General features: G+C 61.9%; 1 protein-coding gene across 1 annotated transcript in view; it reads left to right on the plus strand.

Annotated features, from left to right (window-relative positions):
* Positions 1 to 22,609, plus strand: part of XAB2 (XPA binding protein 2) — a 31,828-nt gene extending 9,219 nt beyond the window's left edge. The window contains 16 exon segments of the mRNA XM_064402046.1: positions 1,308 to 1,472; positions 3,813 to 3,957; positions 5,729 to 5,880; positions 7,100 to 7,219; positions 8,462 to 8,593; positions 11,164 to 11,295; positions 12,650 to 12,697; positions 12,699 to 12,764; positions 14,207 to 14,369; positions 16,055 to 16,107; positions 16,109 to 16,246; positions 17,252 to 17,374; positions 18,492 to 18,663; positions 19,874 to 20,000; positions 22,152 to 22,234; positions 22,457 to 22,609. Coding sequence (XP_064258116.1) covers positions 1,308 to 1,472; positions 3,813 to 3,957; positions 5,729 to 5,880; positions 7,100 to 7,219; positions 8,462 to 8,593; positions 11,164 to 11,295; positions 12,650 to 12,697; positions 12,699 to 12,764; positions 14,207 to 14,369; positions 16,055 to 16,107; positions 16,109 to 16,246; positions 17,252 to 17,374; positions 18,492 to 18,663; positions 19,874 to 20,000; positions 22,152 to 22,234; positions 22,457 to 22,518 — 1,881 coding nt within the window. The 3' untranslated portion in view covers positions 22,519 to 22,609.
* The last annotated feature ends 222 nt before the right edge of the window (positions 22,610 to 22,831 follow it).

The following is a 22,831-nucleotide window of genomic DNA, read 5'->3' on the forward strand; positions in this document are numbered from 1 at the left end:
TACCTGGGCACACCTGGGGGGCACCTGGGGTCAGTGAGGCATACCTGGGGGACACCTGAAGGGCACCTGTGGGTACCTGGGCACACCTGGTGGGGGGAATCTGGGGGTACCTGGGCACACCTTGGGGGGGCACAGGGCACCTGGGGGTTACGTGGGGGCAGCAGGGAGGCATCTGGGGGGGGGGCAGAGGGCACCTGGGGACACCTGAGGGGCACCTGGGGACACTTGGGGACAGCTGGGGGGCACCTGGGGACAGCTGGGGGAGTACCTAAGGACAGGTGGGGGCACCTGGAGGGTACCTGGGGGCACCTGGGGAATACCTGGGGGCACCTGGAGGGTACCTGGGGGTACATGGGCACACCTGGGGGTACATGGGAGACAGCTGGGGGCACATGGAGGGCACCTGGGGATACTTGGGGGACACCTGGAGGGCACCTGCTGGCATGTGGGGGCACCTGGGGACAGCTGGAGATGCACCCCGGGGTGCATTTGGGGCAGTTTTAGGGTGGATTCAGGGTAATTTTGGGATCTCTAACCCTGTTTCTCCCCCAGCTGTGGCAGGAGCTGTGCGAGCTGCTCTCCCAGCACCCCGGGGTGCATTTGGGGCAGTTTTAGGGTGGATTTAGGGTAAATTTGGGATCCCTAACCCCCTGTTTCTCAGCTGTGGCAGGAGCTGTGCGAGCTGCTCTCCCAGCACCCTGGGGTGCATTTGGGGCAGTTTTAGGGTGATTTTGGGATCTCTAACCCCATTTTCCCCAGCTGTGGCAGGAGCTGTGCGAGCTGCTCTCCCAGCACCCCGGGGTGCATTTGGGGCAGTTTTAGGATGGATTTGGGATGGATTCAGAGTCTCTAACCCCCTGTTTCTCAGCTGTGGCAGGAGCTGTGCGAGCTGCTCTCCCAGCACCCCGGGGTGCATTTGGGATGGATTTAGGATGGATTTGGGATGGATTCAGAGTCTCTAACCCCATTTCTCCCCAGCTGTGGCAGGAGCTGTGCGAGCTGCTCTCCCAGCACCCCGGGGTGCATTTGGGGCAGTTTTAGGATGGATTTGGGATGGATTCAGGGTCTCTAACCCCATTTCTCCCCAGCTGTGGCAGGAGCTGTGCGAGCTGCTCTCCCAGCACCCCGGGGTGCATTTGGGATGGATTTAGGATGGATTTGGGATGGATTCAGAGTCTCTAACCCCCTGTTTCTCAGCTGTGGCAGGAGCTGTGCGAGCTGCTCTCCCAGCACCCCGGGGTGCATTTGGGATGGATTTAGGATGGATTTGGGATGGATTTAGGGTCTCTAACCCCATTTCTCCCCAGCTGTGGCAGGAGCTGTGCGAGCTGCTCTCCCAGCACCCCGACCGCGTGCGCTCGCTGGACGCCGGCGGCATCATCCGGGGCGGCCTGACGCGCTTCACCGACCAGCGGGGCCGGCTCTGGGGCGCCCTGGCCGACTGCTACGTGCGCTGCGGCCACCTGGAGAAGGTGACACGGCTGTCCCCTGGGTGGGGGACACCTCGGGGGGCTGAGGGCGCCTGGGAGGGCTGGCACAGCTGGGACTGACAGACATAGGACAGACTGACTGACATGGGACTGACTGACACACCTGGGAGGGGCTGGCACACCTGGGAGGGCTGGCACAGCTGGGACTGACAGACATGGGACAGACTGACTGACATGGGACAGACTGACACACCTGGGAGGGGCTGGCACACCTGGGATTGACTGACAGCCATGGGACAGACTGACACAGCTGGGAGGGAGTGACACACCTGGGACTGACTGACAGACATGGACAGACTGACACACCTGGGACTGACTGACAGACATGGGATGGATTGACTGACACACCTGGGACTGACTGACACACCTGGACAGACTGACACAGCTGGGACTGACTGACAGACGTGGGATGGACTGACACACCTGGGAGGGGCTGGCACACCTGGGACAGACAGCCAAGGGACAGACTGACACACGTGGGACTGACTGACAGACATGGGATGGACTGATACATCTGGGATGGACTGACAGCCATGGGACAGACTGACATACCTGGGACTGACTGACACACCTAGGAGGGAGTGACACACCTGGGACTGACTAACAGACATAGGACAGACTGACACACCTGGGACTGACTGACAGCCATGGGACAGACTGACACAGCTGGGAGGGACTGGCACACCTGGGACAGACTGACAGACATGGACAGACTGACACAGCTGGGAGGGAGTGACACACCTGGGACTGACTGACAGCCATGGGACAGACTGACACAGCTGGGAGGGGCTGGCACACCTGGACAGACTGACAGACATGGGACGGACTGACAGCCATGGGACAGACTGGCACACCTGGACAGACTGGCACACCTGGGACAGACTGACACACCTGGGACTGACTGGCAGCCATGGGACAGACTGACACACCTGGACAGACTGGCACACCTGGGAGGGAGTGACACCCCTGTCCCCAGCTGCCCTCCCAGTCCCTGTCCCCACCCGGGGCCACCACAGCCCCGTCCCCTGTCCCCAGTCCTGTCTGTCCCGTTCCAGGCCCGGGATGTGTACGAGGAGGCCGAGGAGGCCGTGCACACAGTGATGACCCCATTAACCCCTTTAACCCCAGAATTTACCCTGGTTTGTCCCATTCCAGGCCCGGGATGTCCATGAGGAGGCGGTGCAGACAGTGATGATCCCATTAACCCCTTCAACCCCAATATTTGTCCCGTTCCAGGCCCGGGATGTGTACGAGGAGGCTGTGCACACAGTGATGACCCTGTTAACCCCGTTAACCCCAGAATTTATCCCGTTCCAGGCCCGGGATGTCTATGAGGAGGCCGTGCACACGGTGCTGACCCCAATCCCAATGTTTGTTTATCCCGGCTTATCCCGTTTGTCCCGTTCCAGGCCCGGGATGTGTACGAGGAGGCCGTGCAGACGGTGATGACCCCGTTAACCCCGTTAACCCCATTATTTATCCCGTTCCAGGCCCGGGATGTGTACGAGGAGGCCGTGCACACAGTGATGACCCTGTTAACCCCTTTAACCCCAGTATTTGTCCCGTTCCAGGCCCGGGATGTGTACGAGGAGGCCGTGCAGACGGTGATGTCCCCATTAACCCCTTTAACCCCAGTATTTGTCCCGTTCCAGGCCCGGGATGTCTATGAGGAGGCCGTGCAGACAGTGATGATCCCATTAACCCCGTTAACCCCAGAATTTATCCCGTTCCAGGCCCGGGATGTGTACGAGGAGGCCGTGCAGACGGTGCTGACCCCAATCCCAATGTTTGTTTATCCCGGTTTATCCCGTTTGTCCCGTTCCAGGCCCGGGATGTGTACGAGGAGGCCGTGCACACAGTGATGACCCTGTTAACCTCATTAACCCCGATATTTATCCCATTCCAGGCCCGGGATGTCCATGAGGAGGCCGTGCACACAGTGATGTCCCCATTAACCCCTTTAACCCCGGTATTTGTCCCGTTCCAGGCCCGGGATGTGTACGAGGAGGCCGTGCACACAGTGATGACCCTGTTAACCCCATTAACCCCAGAATTTATCCCGTTCCAGGCCCGGGATGTCTATGAGGAGGCGGTGCAGACGGTGCTGACCCCAATCCCAATGTTTGTTTATCCCGGCTTATCCCGTTTGTCCCGTTCCAGGCCCGGGATGTGTACGAGGAGGCCGTGCACACAGTGATGACCCCGTTAACCTCATTAACCCCGATATTTATCCCGTTCCAGGCCCGGGATGTGTACGAGGAGGCCGTGCACACGGTGATGTCCCCATTAACCCCTTTAACCCCAGAATTTATCCCGTTCCAGGCCCGGGATGTGTACGAGGAGGCCGTGCAGACGGTGATGACGGTGCGGGATTTCACGCAGGTGTTCGACAGCTACGCGCGCTTCGAGGAGAGCGTGATCGCCGCGCTGCTGGACACGCAGGCGCAGCTGGGCCAGGGCCAGGACGGTGAGAGGCACCCCAAAACGGTCAGGGAACCCCAAAACAGGGGGACCTCAAAACGGGGGAAACCCCAAAAACGGGCAGGCGCAGCTGGGCCAGGGCCAGGACGGTGAGAGCAGGGAACCCCAAAAACGGGGGAAACCCCAAAAACGGGCAGGCGCAGCTGGGCCGGGGCCAGGATGGTGAGAGGGGACCCCAAAACGGGCAGGGAACCCCAAAAACGGGGGGGACCCCAAAAACGGGGGAAACCCCAAAAACGGGCAGGCGCAGCTGGGCCGGGGCCAGGATGGTGAGAGGGGACCCCAAAACGGGCAGGGAACCCCAAAAACGGGGGGACCCCAAAAACGGGCAGGCACAGCTGGGCCACGGCCAGGACGGTGAGAGCAGGGAACCCCAAAAACGGGGGGGACCCCAAAAACGGGCAGGGCACCCCAAAACATGCAGGGCACCCCAAAAACAGGCAGGCACAGCTGGGCCAGGGCCAGGACAGTGAGAGGGAACCCCAGAAATGGGCAGGACACCCCAAAAACGGGGGGACCTCAAAACGGGGGAACCCCCAAAAACGGGCAGGGCACCCCAAAATAGGCAAGGTACCCCAAAAACGGGCAGGGCACCCCAAAAATGGGGGACACCCCAAAACAGGGCAGGCGCAGCTGGGCCACGGCCAGGACGGTGACAGGGGCACCCCAAAAATGGAGGAGACCCCAAAAACGGGGGGCACCCCAAAAACGGGGGACACCCCAAAAACAGACAGGGCACCCCAAAACGGGCAGGCACAGCTGGGCCACGGCCAGGACAGTGAGAGGTGGCACCCCAAAACTGGAGGGCACCCCAAAAATGGGCAGGGCACCCCAAAAACTGGCAGGGCACCCCAAAATGGGCAGGCACAGCTGGGACACAGCCAGGACGGTGAGAGGGGACCCCAAAAACGGGGGAGACCCCAAAAACGGGGGAACCCCAAAAATGGGCAGGGCACCCCAAAACGGGCAGGGCACCCCAAACTGCAGCCAGGACAGTGCGTCGAGGGAGCCCCAAAAACAGAGGGAACCCCAAATCCAGAGGGGCTCCCAAAGTTGAAGGGGACCCCAAAAAGGGCAGGGGGACCCAAAACTGCAGGGGACACCCCAAAACTGGACAGGGTACCCCCAAACTGGGCAGGGCACCCCAAACCACGGCCAGGACGGTGTGTCCGGGGCACCCCAAAACCAGGGGGGCACCTCAAAACTGAGCAGGGGACCCCAAAACTGGGGGAGCACCCCAAAAACTGTGGGGGGCACCCCTGTGTCTGCATGGCCTCTGTGTCCCCCATGTCCCCTGTGACCCTGTGTGACCTCTGTGTCCCCCATGTCCCCTGTGTGACCCTCTGTGACCCTGTGTGACCCCGTGTGACCCCATGCCCCCCCCCGTCCCTGCAGAGGAGGTGGAGCTGGAGCTGCGCCTGGCGCGCTTCGAGCGGCTGATGGCGCTGTGCCCGCGCTGTCCCTGTGTCCCTGTCACCCCTGTCACTGTGTGTCCCCGTGTCCCCTGACCCTGTGTCACCCTGTGTGACCCTGTGTGACCCTTGTGTCCCCTCTGTCCCCGCAGAGGAGGTGGAGCTGGAGCTGCGCCTGGCGCGTTTCCAGCGGCTGATGGCGCTGTGCCCGTGGTGTCCCCATGTCCCCTGACCCTGTCACCACGGTCACTGTGTGTCCCCATGTCCCCTGACCCTGTCACCCCTGTCACTGTGTGTCCCCATGTCCCCTGATCCTGTGTCACCCCATGTCCCCCGTCCCCGCAGAGGAGGTGGAGCTGGAGCTGCGCCTGGCGCGCTTCGAGCGGCTGATGGCGCGGCGGCCGCTGCTGCTGAACAGCGTGCTGCTGCGCCAGAACCCGCACAACGTGCACGAGTGGCACAAGAGGGTGGCCCTGCACCAGGGACAGCCCGACAAGGTGAGGGGACACCGGGGGACACCGGGGGCTGGCGGGGTGGAGGGGACACCGGGGGTTATGGGTGGGTGGTTTGGGGTCGGGTGGTGGCATTGTAGTGACTGTGCTGTCCCTGTGTCCCCCCCATCCTCTGTGTCCCCAATGTCCCCCCGTGTCCCCAATCTCTCCAATGTCCCCAATGTCTCCTGGCTGCCCCCAATGTTCCCAACGTCCCCCGCTGTCCCCAATGTCCCTGACTGTCCCTGCTGTCCCCGCTGTCCCCGCTGTCCCCTGACTGTCCCCACTGTCCCCATGTCCCCTGGTGTCCCCACTGTCCCCTGACTATCCCTTCTGTCCCCAACATCCCCACTGTCCCCTGCTGTCCCCATGTCCCCTGCTGTCCCTGCTCTCCCCGCTGTCCCCAACGTGCCTCTGTCCCTGTGTCCCCATGTCCCCTCACTGTCCCCACTGTCCCCAACATCCCTGCTGTCCCTGCTCTCCCCGCTGTCCCCAACGCACCCCTGTCCCGTGTCCCCATGTCCCTGACTGTCCCTGGTGTCCCCTGACTGTCCCTGCTGTCCCCATGTCCCTGCTGTCCCCATGTCCCCGCTGTCCCCGCTGTCCCTGTGTCCCTCACTGTCCCCATGTCCCCATGTCCCTCCCTGTCCCGTGTCCCCATGTCCCTGCTGTCCCCATGTCCCTCACTGTCCCCGTGTCCCCATGTCCCTCCCTGTCCCGTGTCCCCATGTCCCCGCTGTCCCATGTCCCCGTGTCCCCATGTCCCCTGTCCCGTGTCCCCATGTCCCTCCCTGTCCCGTGTCCCCCCATGTCCCCGTGTCCCCATGTCCCTCACTGTCCCCGTGTCCCCTGTCCCGTGTCCCCATGTCCCCGTGTCCCCATGTCCCCTGTCCCGTGTCCCCATGTCCCCGTGTCCCCATGTCCCCTGTCCCGTGTCCCCATGTCCCCGTGTCCCCATGTCCCTCCCTGTCCCGTGTCCCCATGTCCCTCCCTGTCCCGTGTCCCCCCATGTCCCCGTGTCCCCATGTCCCTCACTGTCCCCGTGTCCCCTGTCCCGTGTCCCCATGTCCCCGTGTCCCCATGTCCCCTGTCCCGTGTCCCCATGTCCCCGTGTCCCCATGTCCCTCCCTGTCCCGTGTCCCCATGTCCCTCACTGTCCCCATGTCCCCTGTCCCGTGTCCCCATGTCCCCGTGTCCCCATGTCCCTCCGTGTCCCGTGTCCCAGATCATCCAGACGTTCACCGAGGCCGTGCGCACGGTGGATCCCCAGCGCGCCACCGGCCGCCCCCACGAGCTCTGGGTGGCCTTCGCACGCTTCTACGAGGACAACGGGCAGCTGGACGACGTGAGGGACCCCAAACCCCACTGGGGCACCCCAAAACCCACCGGGGCACCCCAAACCCCACCTGGGCACCCCAAAACCCACCTGGGCACCCCAAAACCCACTGGGACCCCAAAACCCACCGGGGCACCCCAAACCCCACTGGGACCCCAAACCCCACTGGGACCCCAAACCCCACTGGGACCCCAAAACCCAACTGGGCACCCCAAAACCCACTGGGACCCCAAACCCCACTGGGACCCCAAACCCCACTGGCACCCCAAAACCCACTGGGACCCCAAACCCCACTGGCACCCCAAAACCCACTGGGACCCCAAACCCCACCGGGGCACCCCAAAACCCACTGGGACCCCAAACCCCACCTGGGCACCCCAAACCCCGCTGGGGCACCCCAAACCCCACCGGGGCACCCCAAAACCCACTGGGGCACCCCAAACCCCACTGGCACCCCAAAACCCACCGGGGACACCCCAAAACCCACCGGGGACACCCCAAACCCCACTGGGGCCCCAAACCCCACTGGGGACACCCCAAAACCCAAATGGGACCCCTGAACCCCGAGGGACACCCCAAAACTATGAGGGACACCCCAAAACCCAACTGGGACCCCTAAACCCTGAGGGACACCCCAAAACCCGCCTGGGACCCCCAGACCTGTCTGTGCCCCCAAGACCTGCCCCCCTCCTGTTACCCCGTCCCCGATGTCCCCACGCCAGCTCCACCCTGTCCCTGTCCCCAGTGTCCCCAGTGTCCCCAGTGTCCCTGTCCCCAGGCCTGGTCCATCCTGTCCCGTGCCACCCAGGTGCAGTTCCTGTTGATGTCCCCAATGTCCCCAGTGATGTCCCCAATGCTGTCCCTTCTGTCCCCAGGCCAGGTCCATCCTGTCCCGTGCCACCCGCGTGCCGTTCCGCCGTGTCCCCAGTGTCCCTGTCCCTGTCTCCAGGCCTGGTCCATCCTGTCCCCAGTGTCCCCAATGTCCCTGTCCCTGTCTCCAGGCCCGGTCCATCCTGTCCCCAGTGTCCCCAATGTCCCTGTCCCTGTCTCCAGGCCTGGTCCATCCTGTCCCCAGTGTCCCCAATGTCCCTGTCCCTGTCTCCAGGCCCGGTCCATCCTGTCCCCAGTGTCCCCAGTGATGTCCCCAGTGTCCCCAATGCTGTCCCCTCTGTCCCCAGGCCCGGTCCATCCTGTCCCCAGTGTCCCCAGTGATGTCCCCAGTGTCCCCAATGCTGTCCCCTCTGTCCCCAGGCGCGCTCCATCCTGTCCCGTGCCACCCGCGTGCCGTTCCGCCGCGTCGAGGACCTGGCCGCCGTGTGGTGCGAGTTCGGGGAGCTGGAGCTGCGGCACCAGCGGCACCAGGAGGCGCTCGGCGTGCTGCGGGTGAGGGCACCGGGAACGGGAACCGGGAACGGGGGTCCCAAAAACGGGGATCCCAAAAATGGGGAACCAGGAACGGGGGTCCCAAAAATGGGGATCCCAAAAACGGGGAATCCCAAAAACGGGGAACCGGGAACGGGGAACCCCGGAAACAGGGATCCCAAAAATGGGGATCCCAAAAATGGGGAACCGGGAACGGGGAACCCCGGAAACAGGGATCCCAAAAATGGGGATCCCAAAAACGGGGAACTGGGAATGGGGAACCCCGGAAACAGGGATCCCGAAAACGGGGAACCGGGAATGGGGGATCCCAAAAACGGGGAAGCACAAAAAGAGGGGAAATCCAAAAAGGGGGACCCCAAAAACGGGGAAACACAAAAACAGGGAACCGGGAATGGGGGCACCAAAAACGGGGAACCCAAAAATGGGGAACCCAGAAATGGGGAAACACAAAAACGGGGAACCCGGAAATGGGGAACACAAAAATGGGGAACCGGGAATGGGGAACACAAAACCGGGGAACCTGGAAAGGGGGAAACCCAAAAACGGGGAACCCGAAAATGGGGAACACAAAAACAAGGGATCCCAAAAATGGGGAAAGCCAAAAACGGGGAACCCCAAGAATGGGGAACCCCAAAAACAAGGGATCCCAAAAATGGAGAAATCCAAAAACAGGGACCCCGAAAATGGGGAACCCAGAAATGGGGGATCCCAAAAATGGGGAAACACAAAAACAGGCACCCTGAAAACAGAGGCACCAAAAACGGGCACCCCAAAAACAGTGAACCCCAAAAATGGGGGATCCCAAAAACAGAGAACCCCAAAAATGGGGGAACCCCAGAAACGGGGAACCCCAAAAATGGGGGCACCCCAAAAATGTGCACCCCAAAAACGGGGGGAATCCAACAAGAGGGAAACGCAGAAATGGGGAACCCCAAAAATGGGGAGTGCCAGAAGTGGGCACCCCAAATGGCAGGAAACCCCAAAACCAGAGAACCACAGGAAGAAACAGGGCACTGAAAATGGGGGATCCCAAAAATGGGTACCCCAAAAACGGGGGTACCCCAAAAACGGGGAAACCCAGAAACAGGGAACCCCAAAAATGGGGAAACCCCAAAATAGGGGTACCAAAAATGGGCACCTCAAAAACGGGCACCCCGAAAACGGGAGCACCCCAAAAACGGGGGGGATCCCAAAAACAGGCACCCCAAAAAGGGGAAGCACCAAATGGCAGGAAACCCCAAAAATGGAGTGACCACAGAAATGGGGAACCCCAAAAACGGGCACCCCAAATAGCAGGAAACCCCAAAAACAGGGGGCCTCAAAAACAGGACACCCCAAAAATGGGGGCATCAAAAACGGGGGCACCCCAAAAACGGGGAAATGCAAAAACAGGCACCCCAAAAATGGTCACCCCAAAAACGGGGGCACCTCAAATGACAGGAAGTCCCAAAAATGGGGTTCCCAAAAACAAGGGCACCCCAAAACTGGTGAACCCCAGAAACAGGGGATCCCAAAAATGGGGTTACCCCAAAAACAGGGGATCCCAAAAACGGGGAACCCTGAAAATGGGAAACCCTTCCCTTCTTTTCCTTTTTTTCTCTTTCCCCATTTTCTCCCTTTCCCCCTCTTTGTTCCCCATTTTTGCCTCAATTTTTTCCCCTTTTTTTCCCATTTTTATCCCCTTCCCCCCTTTTTCCTCCTTTTCCTGTGGTTTTTCCCCCTTTTTCCTCTTTTTTCCCCCTCTTTGTTCCCCAATTTGCCCCCATGTTTTTCCCTTTTTTACTCTTTTCTTTCCTCCATTTTTCCTTTTCTCTCCTTTTTTCCTCCTTTTGCCCCATTTTCCCCCTTCTTTCCCCATTTTCTCCCTTTTCCCCCATTTCCCCCCCATTTTTCCCTCTTTCCCCCTTTTCCCCCTTCCTTCCTCATTTTTTCCCTTTTCCCCCCTTTCCCTCCCATTTTGCCCTTTTTTCCTCTTTTCCCCCTATTTCCTCCCCATTTTTCCCCTTTTTCCTCTCTTTTTCCCCCTTTCCCCCCCATTCCCCCCCATTTTTCCCTCTTTTCCCCCTTTTTTCCCCCATTTTCTCCCTTTCCCCTCCTTTTTCCCCTTTCCCCCCTGTTTTCCCCCCCCATTTTCCCCTCTTTTCCCCCCTTTCCTCCCCATTTTCCCCCTTTTTCCTCTCTTTTTCCCCCCATTTCTCCCCATTTTTCCCTTTTTCCCCATTTTTATCCCTTTCCCTCCCTTTTTTCTCCCTTTCCTCCCATTTTTTCTTCCTTTTCCCCTGGTTTTTCCTCCTTTTTCCCCATTTTTCCCCTTCTTTCCCTATTTTCTCCGTTTTCCCCCCTTTTTCCTCTTTTCCCCCTACTTTTCCCCCATTTTTCCCTCTTTCTCCCCCATTTCCCCCCCATTTTCCCCTCTTTTTCCTCTTTTTCCCCCGTTTTTTCCCTCGTTTTTCCCTCTTTCCCCCCCATTTTTCCCTCTCTTCCCCCTCTTTTTCCCCCTTTTCCCCCCGTTTCCCCCCCCTTTTCCCATTTTCACCGTTTTTTCCCGTTTTCCCCCGTTTTTCCCCCAGAAAGCCACGGCTCTGCCGGCGCGCCGGGCCGAGTACTTCGACAGCTCGGAGCCGGTGCAGAACCGGCTCTACAAATCCCTGCGCGTGTGGTCCATGCTGGCCGACCTGGAGGAGAGCCTGGGCACCTTCCAGGTGGGCACCTGGGCACACCTGGGGCACCTGGGCACGTGGGGACACATCTGGGGACACACCTGGGGACATGGGGACACACACCTGGGGACATGGGGACACACCTGGGGACACACCTGGGGACATGGGGACACACCTGGGCACGTGGGGACACACCTGGGGACACACCTGGGGACATGGGGACACACCTGGGGACATGGGGACACACACCTGGGGACATGGGGACACACCTGGGGACAGCTGGGATTGGTGTGGTCCATGCTGGCTGACCTGGAGGAGAGCCTGGGCACCTTCCAGGTGGGCACCTGGGGACATGGGGACACACCTGGGGACAGCAGGGGGGACACCTTGGGACATTGGGGTGGACATGGAGGACAGCTGGGGACATTGGAATGGGCATGGGGGACACGGCTTGGGGTGGGGGGACACCTGGGTGGCCTCAGGGGACAGCTGGGGACACTGCTGGGTGTGGGGGACACCTGGGTGGCCTCAGGGGACACCTGGGGACACTGCTGGGTGTGGGGTGGGTGTGGGGACAGGCGTGTGCCCATCCCCCCGCGGACACTGCTGTGTCCCCGTGTCCGGGGGTGGATGGGCATGGCTGTGACCCTGCTGTCCCCTGCCCTTGTCCTTGTCCCCTCTGTCCTCATCCGTGTCCCCTGTCCCCCATGTCCTCATGTCCCTGTCCGTGTCCCCTCTGTCCCTATGTCCCCTCTAACCCTGTCCCCATCATTGTCCCCATGTCCCCTGTTCCTGTTCCTCTGCCCCTGTCCCCTCTGTCCCTATGTCCCCCTGGTGTCCCCATGTCCTGTGTCCTCTCTGTCCCTGTCCCCTGTGTCCCTGTCCATGTCCCCTGTCCCCTGTGTCCCTGTCCCCATCCCTATCCCTGTCCCTCTGTCCATGTCCCTGTCCCCATGTCCTCATCACCCTGGTGTCCCCATGTCCCTCTCTGTCCCCCTGCTGTCCCCCTGCTGTCCCCCTGCTGTCCCCCTGGTGTCCCCCTGTCCCCCTGGTGTCCCCATGTCCCTCCCTGTCCCCCTGGTGTCCCCCTGTCCCCCTGGTGTCCCCATGTCCCTCCCTGTCCCCCTGGTGTCCCCCTGTCCCCCTGGTGTCCCCATGTCCCTCCCTGTCCCCCTGGTGTCCCCCCGGTGTCCCCTGGTGTCCCCTGGTGCCCCCATGTCCCCACCTGTCCCCCCTGTCCCCCGGTGTCCCCCCTGTCCCCTGCTGTCCCCATGTCCCCCCGGTGTCCCCCTGTCCCCGTGTCCCCCTGGTGTCCTCCAATGTCCCCATGTCCCCCCGGTGTCCCCCTGGTGTCCCCATGTCCCTCCCTGTCCCCCTGCTGTCCCCGTGTCCCCAGTCCACGCGCAGTGTGTACGAGCGCATCCTGGACCTGCGCATCGCCACCCCCCCAGATCGTCATCAACTACGCGCTGCTGCTGGAGGAGCACGGCCGCTTCGAGGACAGCTTCAAGGTGACCCTGGGGACACGGGGGACACTGCGGGGACACACTGGGGACACTGGGGACAGCTGCGGACACTGCGGGGACACACTGGGGACAGCTGGGGACAGCTTCAAGGTGACCCTGGGGACACGGGGGACACTGCGGGGACACTGCGGGGACACTGGGGACACGGGGGACACTGCGGGGACACACTGGGGACAGCTTCAAGGTGACGCTGGGGACACGGGGGACACTGTGGGGACACACTGGGGACACTGGGGACAGCTGGGGACACTGCGGGGACACACTGGGGACAGCTGGGGACAGCTTCAAGGTGACGCTGGGGACACGGGGGACACTGCGGGGACACTGCGGGGACACTGGGGACACGGGGGGACACTGCGGGGACACACTGGGGACAGCCTCAGGGTGACACTGGGGACAGCTGGGGACAGCCTCAGGGTGACACTGGGGACACGGGGGACAGCTGGGGACACTGCGGGGACACTGCAGGGACAGCTTCAAGGTGACACTGGAGACACTAGGGACACTGGGGGAACTGGGGACAGCTTCAAGGTGACAGGGGACACTGCGGGGACACTGGGGACACAGCAGGGGGAGCTGGGGACGCCTGGGGACACTTCTGAGCCATAGGGTCACTGTGGTGTCCCCACCTCCCTCCCAGGCTGTCCCCAACACCTTCCCAGGGTGTCCCACCCAACCCCTCCAGCCACGGGGTGTCCCCAGCCCCTCTGGGTGTCCCCAGCTCCCCTGGGTGTCCCCAACCCTTCTGGGTGTCCCCAGCTCCCCTGGGTGTCCCCAGCCCCTCTGGGTGTCCCCAGTCCCTCTGGGTGTCCCCAGTCCCTCGGCCCACGGGCGTGGCATCGCGCTGTCCCTGTGGTGACACTGCCATGCCCACGTCCCCATGCCAATGTCCCCAGTGTCCCCAATGTCCCTGCAGGTGTACAAGCACGGCATTGTGCTGTCCCTGTGGTGATACTGCCATGCCCACGTCCCCATGCCGATGTCCCCAGTGTCCCCGTGTCCCCGCAGGCGTACGAGCGCAGCATCGCGCTGTTCCACTGGTGTCACCGTGTCAATGTCCCCATGCCGATGTCCCCATGCCAATGTCCCCCATGTCCCCACAGGCGTACGAGCGCGGCATCGCGCTGTTCCGCTGGTGTCCCCAATGTCCCCGTGTCCCCAATGTCCCCGTGTCCCCGCAGGCGTACGAGCGCGGCATCGCGCTGTTCCGCTGGTGTCCCCGTGTCCCCAATGTCCCCAATGTCCCCGTGTCCCCGCAGGTGTACGAGCGCGGCATCGCGCTGTTCCGCTGGTGTCCCCAGTGTCCCCAATGTCCCCATGCCGATGTCCCCGCAGGCGTACGAGCGCGGCATCGCGCTGTTCCGCTGGTGTACCCATGCTGATGTCCCCATGTCCCCAATGTCCCCAATGTCCCCGTGTCCCCGCAGGCGTACGAGCGCGGCATCGCGCTGTTCCGCTGGCCGCACGTCGGGGACCTGTGGCTCACGTACCTGTCCAAGTTCGTTGCCCGCTATGGCGGCCGCAAGCTGGAGCGCGCCCGCGACCTCTTCGAGCAGGCGCTGGACGGGTGCCCCCCCCAGCACGCCAAGAGTAGGGACAGGGGACACGGGGACATGGGGGGGGCACGGGGACATGGGGGGACATGGGGGGGCATTAGGGACAAGGGACATGGGGGGCATTGGGGACAGGGGACATGGGGGGCACTGGGGGGAAACGGGGACATGGGGGGACATGGGGGGGCATTAGGGACAAGGGACATGGGGGGGAAATGGGGACATTGGGAAGAGGGGGACATGGGGGGGCATTGGGGGTAAAGGGGACACAGGGACATTGGGGGGAAATGGGACATGGGGGGACATGGAGGGCATTGGGGACATGAGGACATGGGGGGGCATTGGGGATGTTGGGAAGAGGGGGGACATGGGGGAGCATTGGGGACATTGGGGACATGGGGGGCATTGGGGACATGGGGGGCATTGGGGATATGGGGGCATTGGGGACATTGGGGAGGAAATGGGACATGGGGGGACGGGGGGGGGCATTAGGGACAGGGGAACATGGGGACATGGGGGGCATTGGGACACGGGATATTGAGGGCATTGGGGACATTGGGGGATATGGGGGACATTGGGGACATTGGGGGATATGGGGGACATTGGGGACATTGGGGACATGTGGGACACTGGGGACATGGGGGACATGAGAGATGCTGGGGGATATGGGGGACGTTGGGGGACATGTGGGACACTGGGGACTTTGGGGACACTGGGGACATGGAGGGACCTTGGGGACATGTGGGACACTTGGGACTTTGGGGACATGGGGGAACATTTTTAATGGAGGGGACACTGGGGACACAGGGGACGGGGATACTGGGGACGCAGGGGACACTGGGGACATGGCAGGTAGAGGGGGCCAGGGGATGCCGGGACAGGTGTCCCTGTCCCCTCCCTGTCCCTTGTCCCTCTCTGTCCCCTCACTGTCCCCTCCTTGTCCCTGTGTCTTGTCCCTGTCTCCTCACTGTCCCCCTCAATGTCCCCTGGCTGTCCCTGTCCCCTCTGTGTCCCTGTCCTCTCACCTGTCCCTGTCCCTTGGCTGTCCCTCACCCTGTCTCCTCCCTGTCCCTGTTCCCATCTGTCCCTGTCCCTCCCTGTCCCCTGTACCTGGCCATGTCTCTGTCCCCTCCTGTCCCTGTCTGTCCCATTCCTGTCCCCTGGCTGTCCCCGTCCCCTCTGTGTCCTGTGTCTCTGTCCCCTGTGTCCTGTGTCCCCTGTCTGTCCCATGTCCCTGTATCTCCTCTGTTCCCTGTGTGCCCTCTGTCCCCTGTGTCTCTGTCCCCCTCTGTCCCTGTGTCCTGTGTCCCTGTCCCTATGTCCCCCCTGTCCCCTGTTCCCATGTCCCTGTCCCCTTTGTCCTGTGTCCCCATGTCCCTGTGTCCCTGTCCCCGTGTTCCTGTCCCCTCTGTCTCCTGTCTGTCCCGTGTCCCTGTCCCTTGTGTCCCCTCTGTCCCGTGTCCTGTGTCCCTGTGTCCCTGTCCCCTCTGTCCCATGTCCTGTGTCCCCGTGTCTGTGTCCCCTGTCTGTCCCCGTGTTCCTGTGTCCCCGTGTCCCTGTCCCCTCTGTCCCTGTGTCCTTGTCCCCATGTCCCGTGTCCCTGTCCCCATGTCCCTGTCCCCTGTCTGTCCCCTCTGTCCTTGTCCTCTGGGTCCCCGTGTCCCTGTCCCCTCTGTCCCTGTCCCCTGTGTCCCCTGTCTGTCCCCGTGTCCGTGTCCCCAGCCATCTACCTGCTGTACGCGCGCCTGGAGGAGCAGTTTGGGCTGGCGCGCCGGGGCCATGGCGGTGTACGAGCGCGGCACGCGGGCCGTGCCCCCCGAGCAGCAGCGCGACATGTTCCACATCTACATCCGCCGCGCCGCCGAGCTCTTCGGGGTCACGCACACGCGCCCCATCTACCAGAGGGCCATCGAGGTGGGCACACCTGGGCACACCTGGGCACACCTGGGCACACCTGGGCACAGCTGGGAACACCTGGGAACACCTGGGGGGATTGGGGTACCTGGGGCTGGGGGCACTGAGCTCGTCGGGGTCACGCACACGCTCCCCATCTACCAGAGGGCCATCGAGGTGGGCACCTGGGCACACCTGGGGTACCTGGGCACACCTGGGGCACCTGGGAACACCTGGGGGGATTGGGGTACCTGGGGCTGGGGGCACTGAGCTCTTCGGGGTCACCCACACGCGCCCCATCTACCAGAGGGCCATCGAGGTGGGCACACCCGGGCACAGCTGGCACACCTGGGCACAGCTGGGAACACCTGGGGCAGCTGGGGGGCTGTGGGGTACCTGGGGGGCTGGGGGCACTGAGCTCTTCGGGGTCACGCACACGTGCCCCATCTACCAGAGGGCCATCGAGGTGGGCACCTGGGCACAGCTGGGGCAGCTGGGCACACCCGGGCACACCTGGGGCACCTGGGAACACCTGGGGCACCTGGGACACCTGGGGCAGCTGGAGGGCTGTGGGGTACCTGGGGCTGGGGGCACTGAGCTCTTCGGGGTCACGCACACGTGCCCCATCTACCAGAGGGCCATCGAGGTGGGCACCTGGGGCAGCTGGGCACACCTGGGGCACCTGGGCATACCTGGGGCACCTGGGGATCCTCTGGGGCTGGGAGCACTGAGAGGTCACCAGAGAGCCTTGAGTTGGGCACAGGTGGGCACAGTACACATAGGTACAGGGGGTACACACGGCACAAGGGGACACAGGCGGGCACAGGTGTCAGGGTACAGGTGGGCACCAGTGGGTACAGATGGGTACAGTGCAACACAGGCACAGGTGGAGTTTGGGGGCACAGCTGGGTTCAGGGGGACACAGGTGGGTACAGGGGGACACAGATGGGTACAGGGGGGCACAGGTGGTGCCAGGTGGGCACAGGTGGTGCCAGGTGACCCCGGTGGCACGGTGCCTGTCCCCAGGTGCTGGGTGACGACGCGGCGCGGGAGCTGTGCCTGCGCTTCGCCGACATGGAGTGCAAGCTGGGCGAGGTGGATCGGGCCCGCGCCATCTACACCTACTGCTCGCAGATCTGCGACCCCCGGGTGAGACCACCGGGGGGACTGGGGACACTGGGAGGGACTGGGGGGACACTGGGGGGACTGGGGGGACTGGGGGGACTGGGGGGACACTGGGGGGGACTGGGGGGACTGGGGACACTGGGGACACCTACTGCTCACAGATCTGCGACCCTCGGCTGAGGTGGCACCTGGCCAGGAGTGTCCCCAGGCTGTCCCTGCACTGTCCCTGTGTTCCTGTCCCTGTCCCCATGTCCCTCTCCCCAGATCATGGGCAGCTTCTGGCAGGAGTTGATGGTGGTGGTGATGATGATGATGGTGGTGATGATGATGATGATGGTGATGATGATGATGGTGGTGATGAGATGATGATGATGATGATGATGATGATGATGATGATGTGTCCCAGATCACGGGCAGCTTCTGGCAGACCTGGAAGGAGTTTAGGATGATGAGATGATATGATGATGATGATGATGATGATGATGATGATGATGATGATGATGATGATGATGATGATGATGATGATGTGTCCCTGTCCCAGATCACGGGCAGCTTCTGGCAGACCTGGAAGGAGTTTGAGATGATGATGATATGATGATGATGTGATGATGATATGATAGTGGTGATGATGATGATGACAATGATGAAATGATATGATGTGATGATGATGATGATGATGATAAGATGATGAGATGATGAGATGATGACGATGATGATGTGTCCCAGATCACGGGCAGTTTCTGGCAGACCTGGAAGGAGTTTGAGATGATGATGATAGGATGATGATGTGATGATGATATGATGGTGGTGATGATGATGATGATGATGTGATGATGATATGATGATGATGATGATGATGATGATGATGACGATGATGACGATGATGATGATGTGTCCCAGATCACGGGCAGTTTCTGGCAGACCTGGAAGGAGTTTGGGATGATGATGATATGATGATGATGATGATGATGATGATGATGACGATGATGACGATGATGATGATGTGTCCCAGATCATGGGCAGCTTCTGGCAGACCTGGAAGGAGTTTGGGATGATGATGATGATATGATGATGAGATGATGATGATGATGATGATGATGATGATGATGATGATGATGACGATGATGATGATGTGTCCCAGATCACGGGCAGCTTCTGGCAGACCTGGAAGGAGTTTGAGATCCGCCACGGCAACGAGGACACCATCCGGGAGATGCTGCGCATCAAGCGCAGCGTGCAGGCCACCTACAACACCCAGGTGAACTTCATGGCCTCGCAGATGCTCAAGGTGTCGGGCAGCGCCACCGGCACAGGTACGGCACGGGGGGACACGTATGGCATGGGGGGCACAGGTGAGGAGAATGGAGAGGGCATAGGTACGGCACAGGTACGGCACGGGGGGACACGTATGGCATGGGGGGGCACAGGGAGGGCACAGGTGAGGGGTACAGGTATGGCAGCAGGGAGCACATGGAGGGCACAGGTACGGCACTGGGGGCATGGGGAGGGGCACAGGTATGGCACTGAGGGGGTATGGGGGGCACAGGTGAGGGGTACAGGCGTGGCACCGGGCTGGGCACAGGTACAGCACTGGGAGGGGGGGCACAGGTATGGCACAGGAGGGGTATGGGGGGGCACAGGTGAGGGGAATGGGGAGGGCACAGGTATGGCACAGGGGGGCACAGGTGAGAGCACAGGTACAGCATGGGTGGGGCACCAAAAGGGCACAGGTAGGGCATGGGGAGGGTACAGGTGAGTGGGGTACAGGTGGGGCACCAGGAGGGCACAGGTGAGAGCACAGGTGCAGCATGGGGGGTACAGGTGAGGGGCAAAGGGAGGGCACAGGTACAGCACAGGGGGAGTGATACAGGTGAGGGGCACAGAGGAGGGCATGGACAGGGCACGGGGAGGGTGGCACAGGTGAGAGCACAGGTGAGAGTAAAGGTGAGGGCACAGGTGAGGGGATTCAGGTGAGGGGCATGGGGAGGGCACAGGTGAGGCACAGGTGAGGGTACAGGTGAGGGGCAAAGGGAGGGCACAGGTACAGCACAGGGGGAGTGATACAGGTGAGGGGCACAGAGGAGGGCATGGACAGGGCATGGGGAGGGTGGCACAGGTGAGAGCACAGGTGAGAGTAAAGGTGAGGGCACAGGTGAGGGGCATGGGGAGGGCACAGGTGAGGCACAGGTGAGGATACAGGTGAGGGGCACAGGGAGGGTAAAGGTGAGGGTACAGGTGAGGGTACAGGTGTGAGAGTACAGATGGGGGGCATGGGGAGGGCACAGGTGAGGGCACAGGTGGGGGAGCAGCCCATGTCACTGGGGGCAGTGACACAGGTGAGGGGGGAGGAACCAGGGCAGGGGGAGCACAGGTGAGAACAGGAGGGAGGGGGATGGGAACACCTGGGGGCCGTGGGGAGGGTCCCAGGGCCCATGGGGGGTCCTGGGGGTGCCGTGGGGGGTCCCAGGGGTGCCATGGGGGGGTCCCGGTGGCCCCCAGCCCCCTGACCATCCCCCCCCCCAGTGTCAGACCTGGCCCCGGGGCAGAGCGGCCTGGACGAGATGAAGCTGCTGGAGCAGCGCGCCGAGGCGCTGGCGGCCGAGGCCCAGCGGGACACGCCCCGCCCCGCCCAGCAGGTGCTGTTCGTCAGGTGAGACACGCCCCGACACACCCAGGGACACACCCACTGCCACACCCCTGACACACCCAGGGACACACCCACTGCCACACCCACACTGCACTGCCACACTCACCTAACCCTGCCACGCCCACTGCCACACCCACCCTGCATTGCCCCGCCCAGCAGGTGCTGTTCGTCAGGTGAGACACGCCCCGACACACCCACTGACACACCCACCTAACCCTGACACACCGACCCTGCCCTGCCACACCCACACTGCACTGCCACACCCACCCTGCTCTGACACGCCCACTGCCACACCCACAATGCACTGACACACCCACCTAACCCTGCCACGCCCACTGCCACACCCACCCTGCACTGACAAACCTGCCCTGCCACACCCACCCTCTACTGCCACGCCCCCTGACACACCCACCCTGCCCAGCCACTGCCATGCCCACCTTACTCAGCCACGCCTACAGCCACGCCCACCTCAACCACGCCCACCTTGCGTTGCCATGCCCACCCTTCCAGTCACACCCACAGCCACGCCCCCTCGGCCACACCCCCCTCGGCCACACCCCCCATGCTCCCCCTGTGGGTGCTGGGTGCTGATCTGGGGGGGTCTCTGGGTGCCCCCCAAGGCTGGGGGTTGGTTATGGGGTCTCTGGTGCTGATTTGGGGTCCCTGCGTGATTTTGGGGTCCCTGGGTGATTCTGGGGGTCTCTTGTGCTGATTTGGGGTCCTTGGTTCTGCTTTGGGGTTCAGGGCCAGTTTCGGGGTCCCTGTTTGTGATTCTGGGGTGTCTCTGATTGGGGGTTCCTGGTTCTGTTTTGGGGTCCTTGGTGCTGATTTGGGGGTCCCTGGGTCATTCTGGGGGTCCCTGTTCTCATCTGGGATCCCCGTTTGTGGTTTTGGGGTTTCTGTGATTTTGGGGTCCCTGTTCTGATCTGGGGTCCCTGTTTGTGTTTCTGGGGTCCTGGGTGATTTTGGGGTTCCTGTTTGTGATTTTGGGGTCTCTGTGCCTGGGGTTCAGGGCCGATTTGGGGTCCTTGTTCTGGCTTTGGGGTCTGTCTGTTTGGGGTCCTCGTTTGTGTTTTTGGGGTCCCATTTCCAATTCTGGGGTCCCTGGTTTTGGGGTTCAGGGCCGATTTGGAGTCCCTGGGTGTTTTTGGGGTCCCAGTTCTGTGTTTAGTGTCCCTGGGTATTTTTGGGGTCCCTGTTTGTGATTTTGGGGTCTGTTTTTGGGGTTCAGGGCTGATTTGGAGTCCCTGTGTGTTTTTGGGGTCCCATTTCCAATTTTGGGGTCTCTGTGATTTTGGGGTCTCTGTTGCTGGGGTTCAGGGCTGATCTGGGGTCCCTGATCCGATTCTGGTGTCCCCGTTTCTGATTTTGGGGTCCCAGTTCTGTGTTTGGGGTCCCTATTCCGATTCTGGGGTCCCTGTTGTGTTTTTAGGGTCCCAGTTTGTGATTTTGGGGTCTCTGTGATTTTGGGGTCTCTGTTGCTGGGGTTCAGGGCTGATCTGGGGTCCCTGTTCCGATTTTGGGGTCCCAGTTTCTGTTTTTGGGGTCCCTGGGTATTTTTGGGGTCCCATTTCTGTTTTTGGGGTCCCAGTTCCATTTTTGGGGTCCCTGTTTCTGATTCTGGGGTCTGTTTTGAGCTCAGGGTTGATTTGGTGTCCCTGGGTATTTTTGGGGTCTCTGTTTTGTTTTTGGGGTCCCAGTTTCTGGTTTTAGGATCCCTGAGTGTTTTTGGTGTTCCCGTTTCTGTTTTTGGGGTCCCAGTTCTGATTTTGGGGGTCCCAGTTTCTGTGTTTGGTGTCCCTGGGTATTTTTGGGGGTCCCATTTCTGTTTTTCGGGTCCCAGTTCCATTTTTGGGGTCCCTGTTCTGTTTTTGGGGTCCCGTTTGTGTTTTTGGGGTCCCTGTTCTGTTTTTGGGGTCCCGTTTGTGTTTTTGGGGTCCCTGTTCTGTTTTTGGGGTCCCGTTTGTGTTTTTGGGGTCCCCGTTTCTGATTTTGGGGTCTGTTTTGAGCTCAGGGCTGATTTGGGGTCCCTGTTCTGTTTCTGGGGTCCCTGTTTCTGATTCTGGGGTCTGTTTTGAGCTCAGGGCTGATTTGGGGTCCCTGTTCTGTTTCTGGGGTCCCATTTCCGATTCTGGTCCCTGTTTTGGGGCGCAGGGCGGAGGCGGGGCCGGAGCCGCTGTCGCTGCAGGGGAACCCCGAGGAGATCGACCTGGACGAGGAGGGGGAGGAGCCCGACGGTACCGGGGGCGGGGCCAAGGGGGCGGGGCTAAAGGAGGGGGCGGGGCCCCGAGGGTGCTGTGGGAGGGGCCAAGGGGGGAGGGGGCACTCTGGGGGAGGGGCACTGGGGGGTGACAATGGCGGCACAGGGGGGGAGGGGTGACCCCGGTGGGGGATGGGTGAGCGCCCCTCCCCCCCCGCACCCCCTGACCCTCCCCCCCCCCATTCTCCCCTCCCCCCAGAGGTGCAGCTGGAGCAGAGGAGGGTCCCGGCCTCCGTCTTCGGGGGGCTCAAGGACGAGTGAGGCCCCTCCCCCACCCCCCCGCCCCTCCCCCCAATAAACAAAAACACAAAAAAAAACAAAAAAAAAACCAAAAACTCCTCTGGACGTGGCCTGCCTGCCCCTCCCCCCCCATCCCCTCCCCCCCCCAGCGCCGCTGACCCCCGGGGGTGGGGGAGGGGGCAGAGCTGACCCCGTGACCTCTCCGGGCCCAAATTCAGCGTTTATTGCCCCGGGGGGGGGCCCGGGGGGGTCCCCGGGGGTCTCCAGGAGCCGCCGGGCGAAGGCCTGTTCCAGCTGGGGGAGGGGAGCGGGGGGTGAGACCCCCGAGAGACCC

Source organism: Passer domesticus, chromosome 34, assembly GCF_036417665.1.
Source record: "Passer domesticus isolate bPasDom1 chromosome 34, bPasDom1.hap1, whole genome shotgun sequence".
Classification (NCBI taxonomy): domain Eukaryota; kingdom Metazoa; phylum Chordata; class Aves; order Passeriformes; family Passeridae; genus Passer; species Passer domesticus.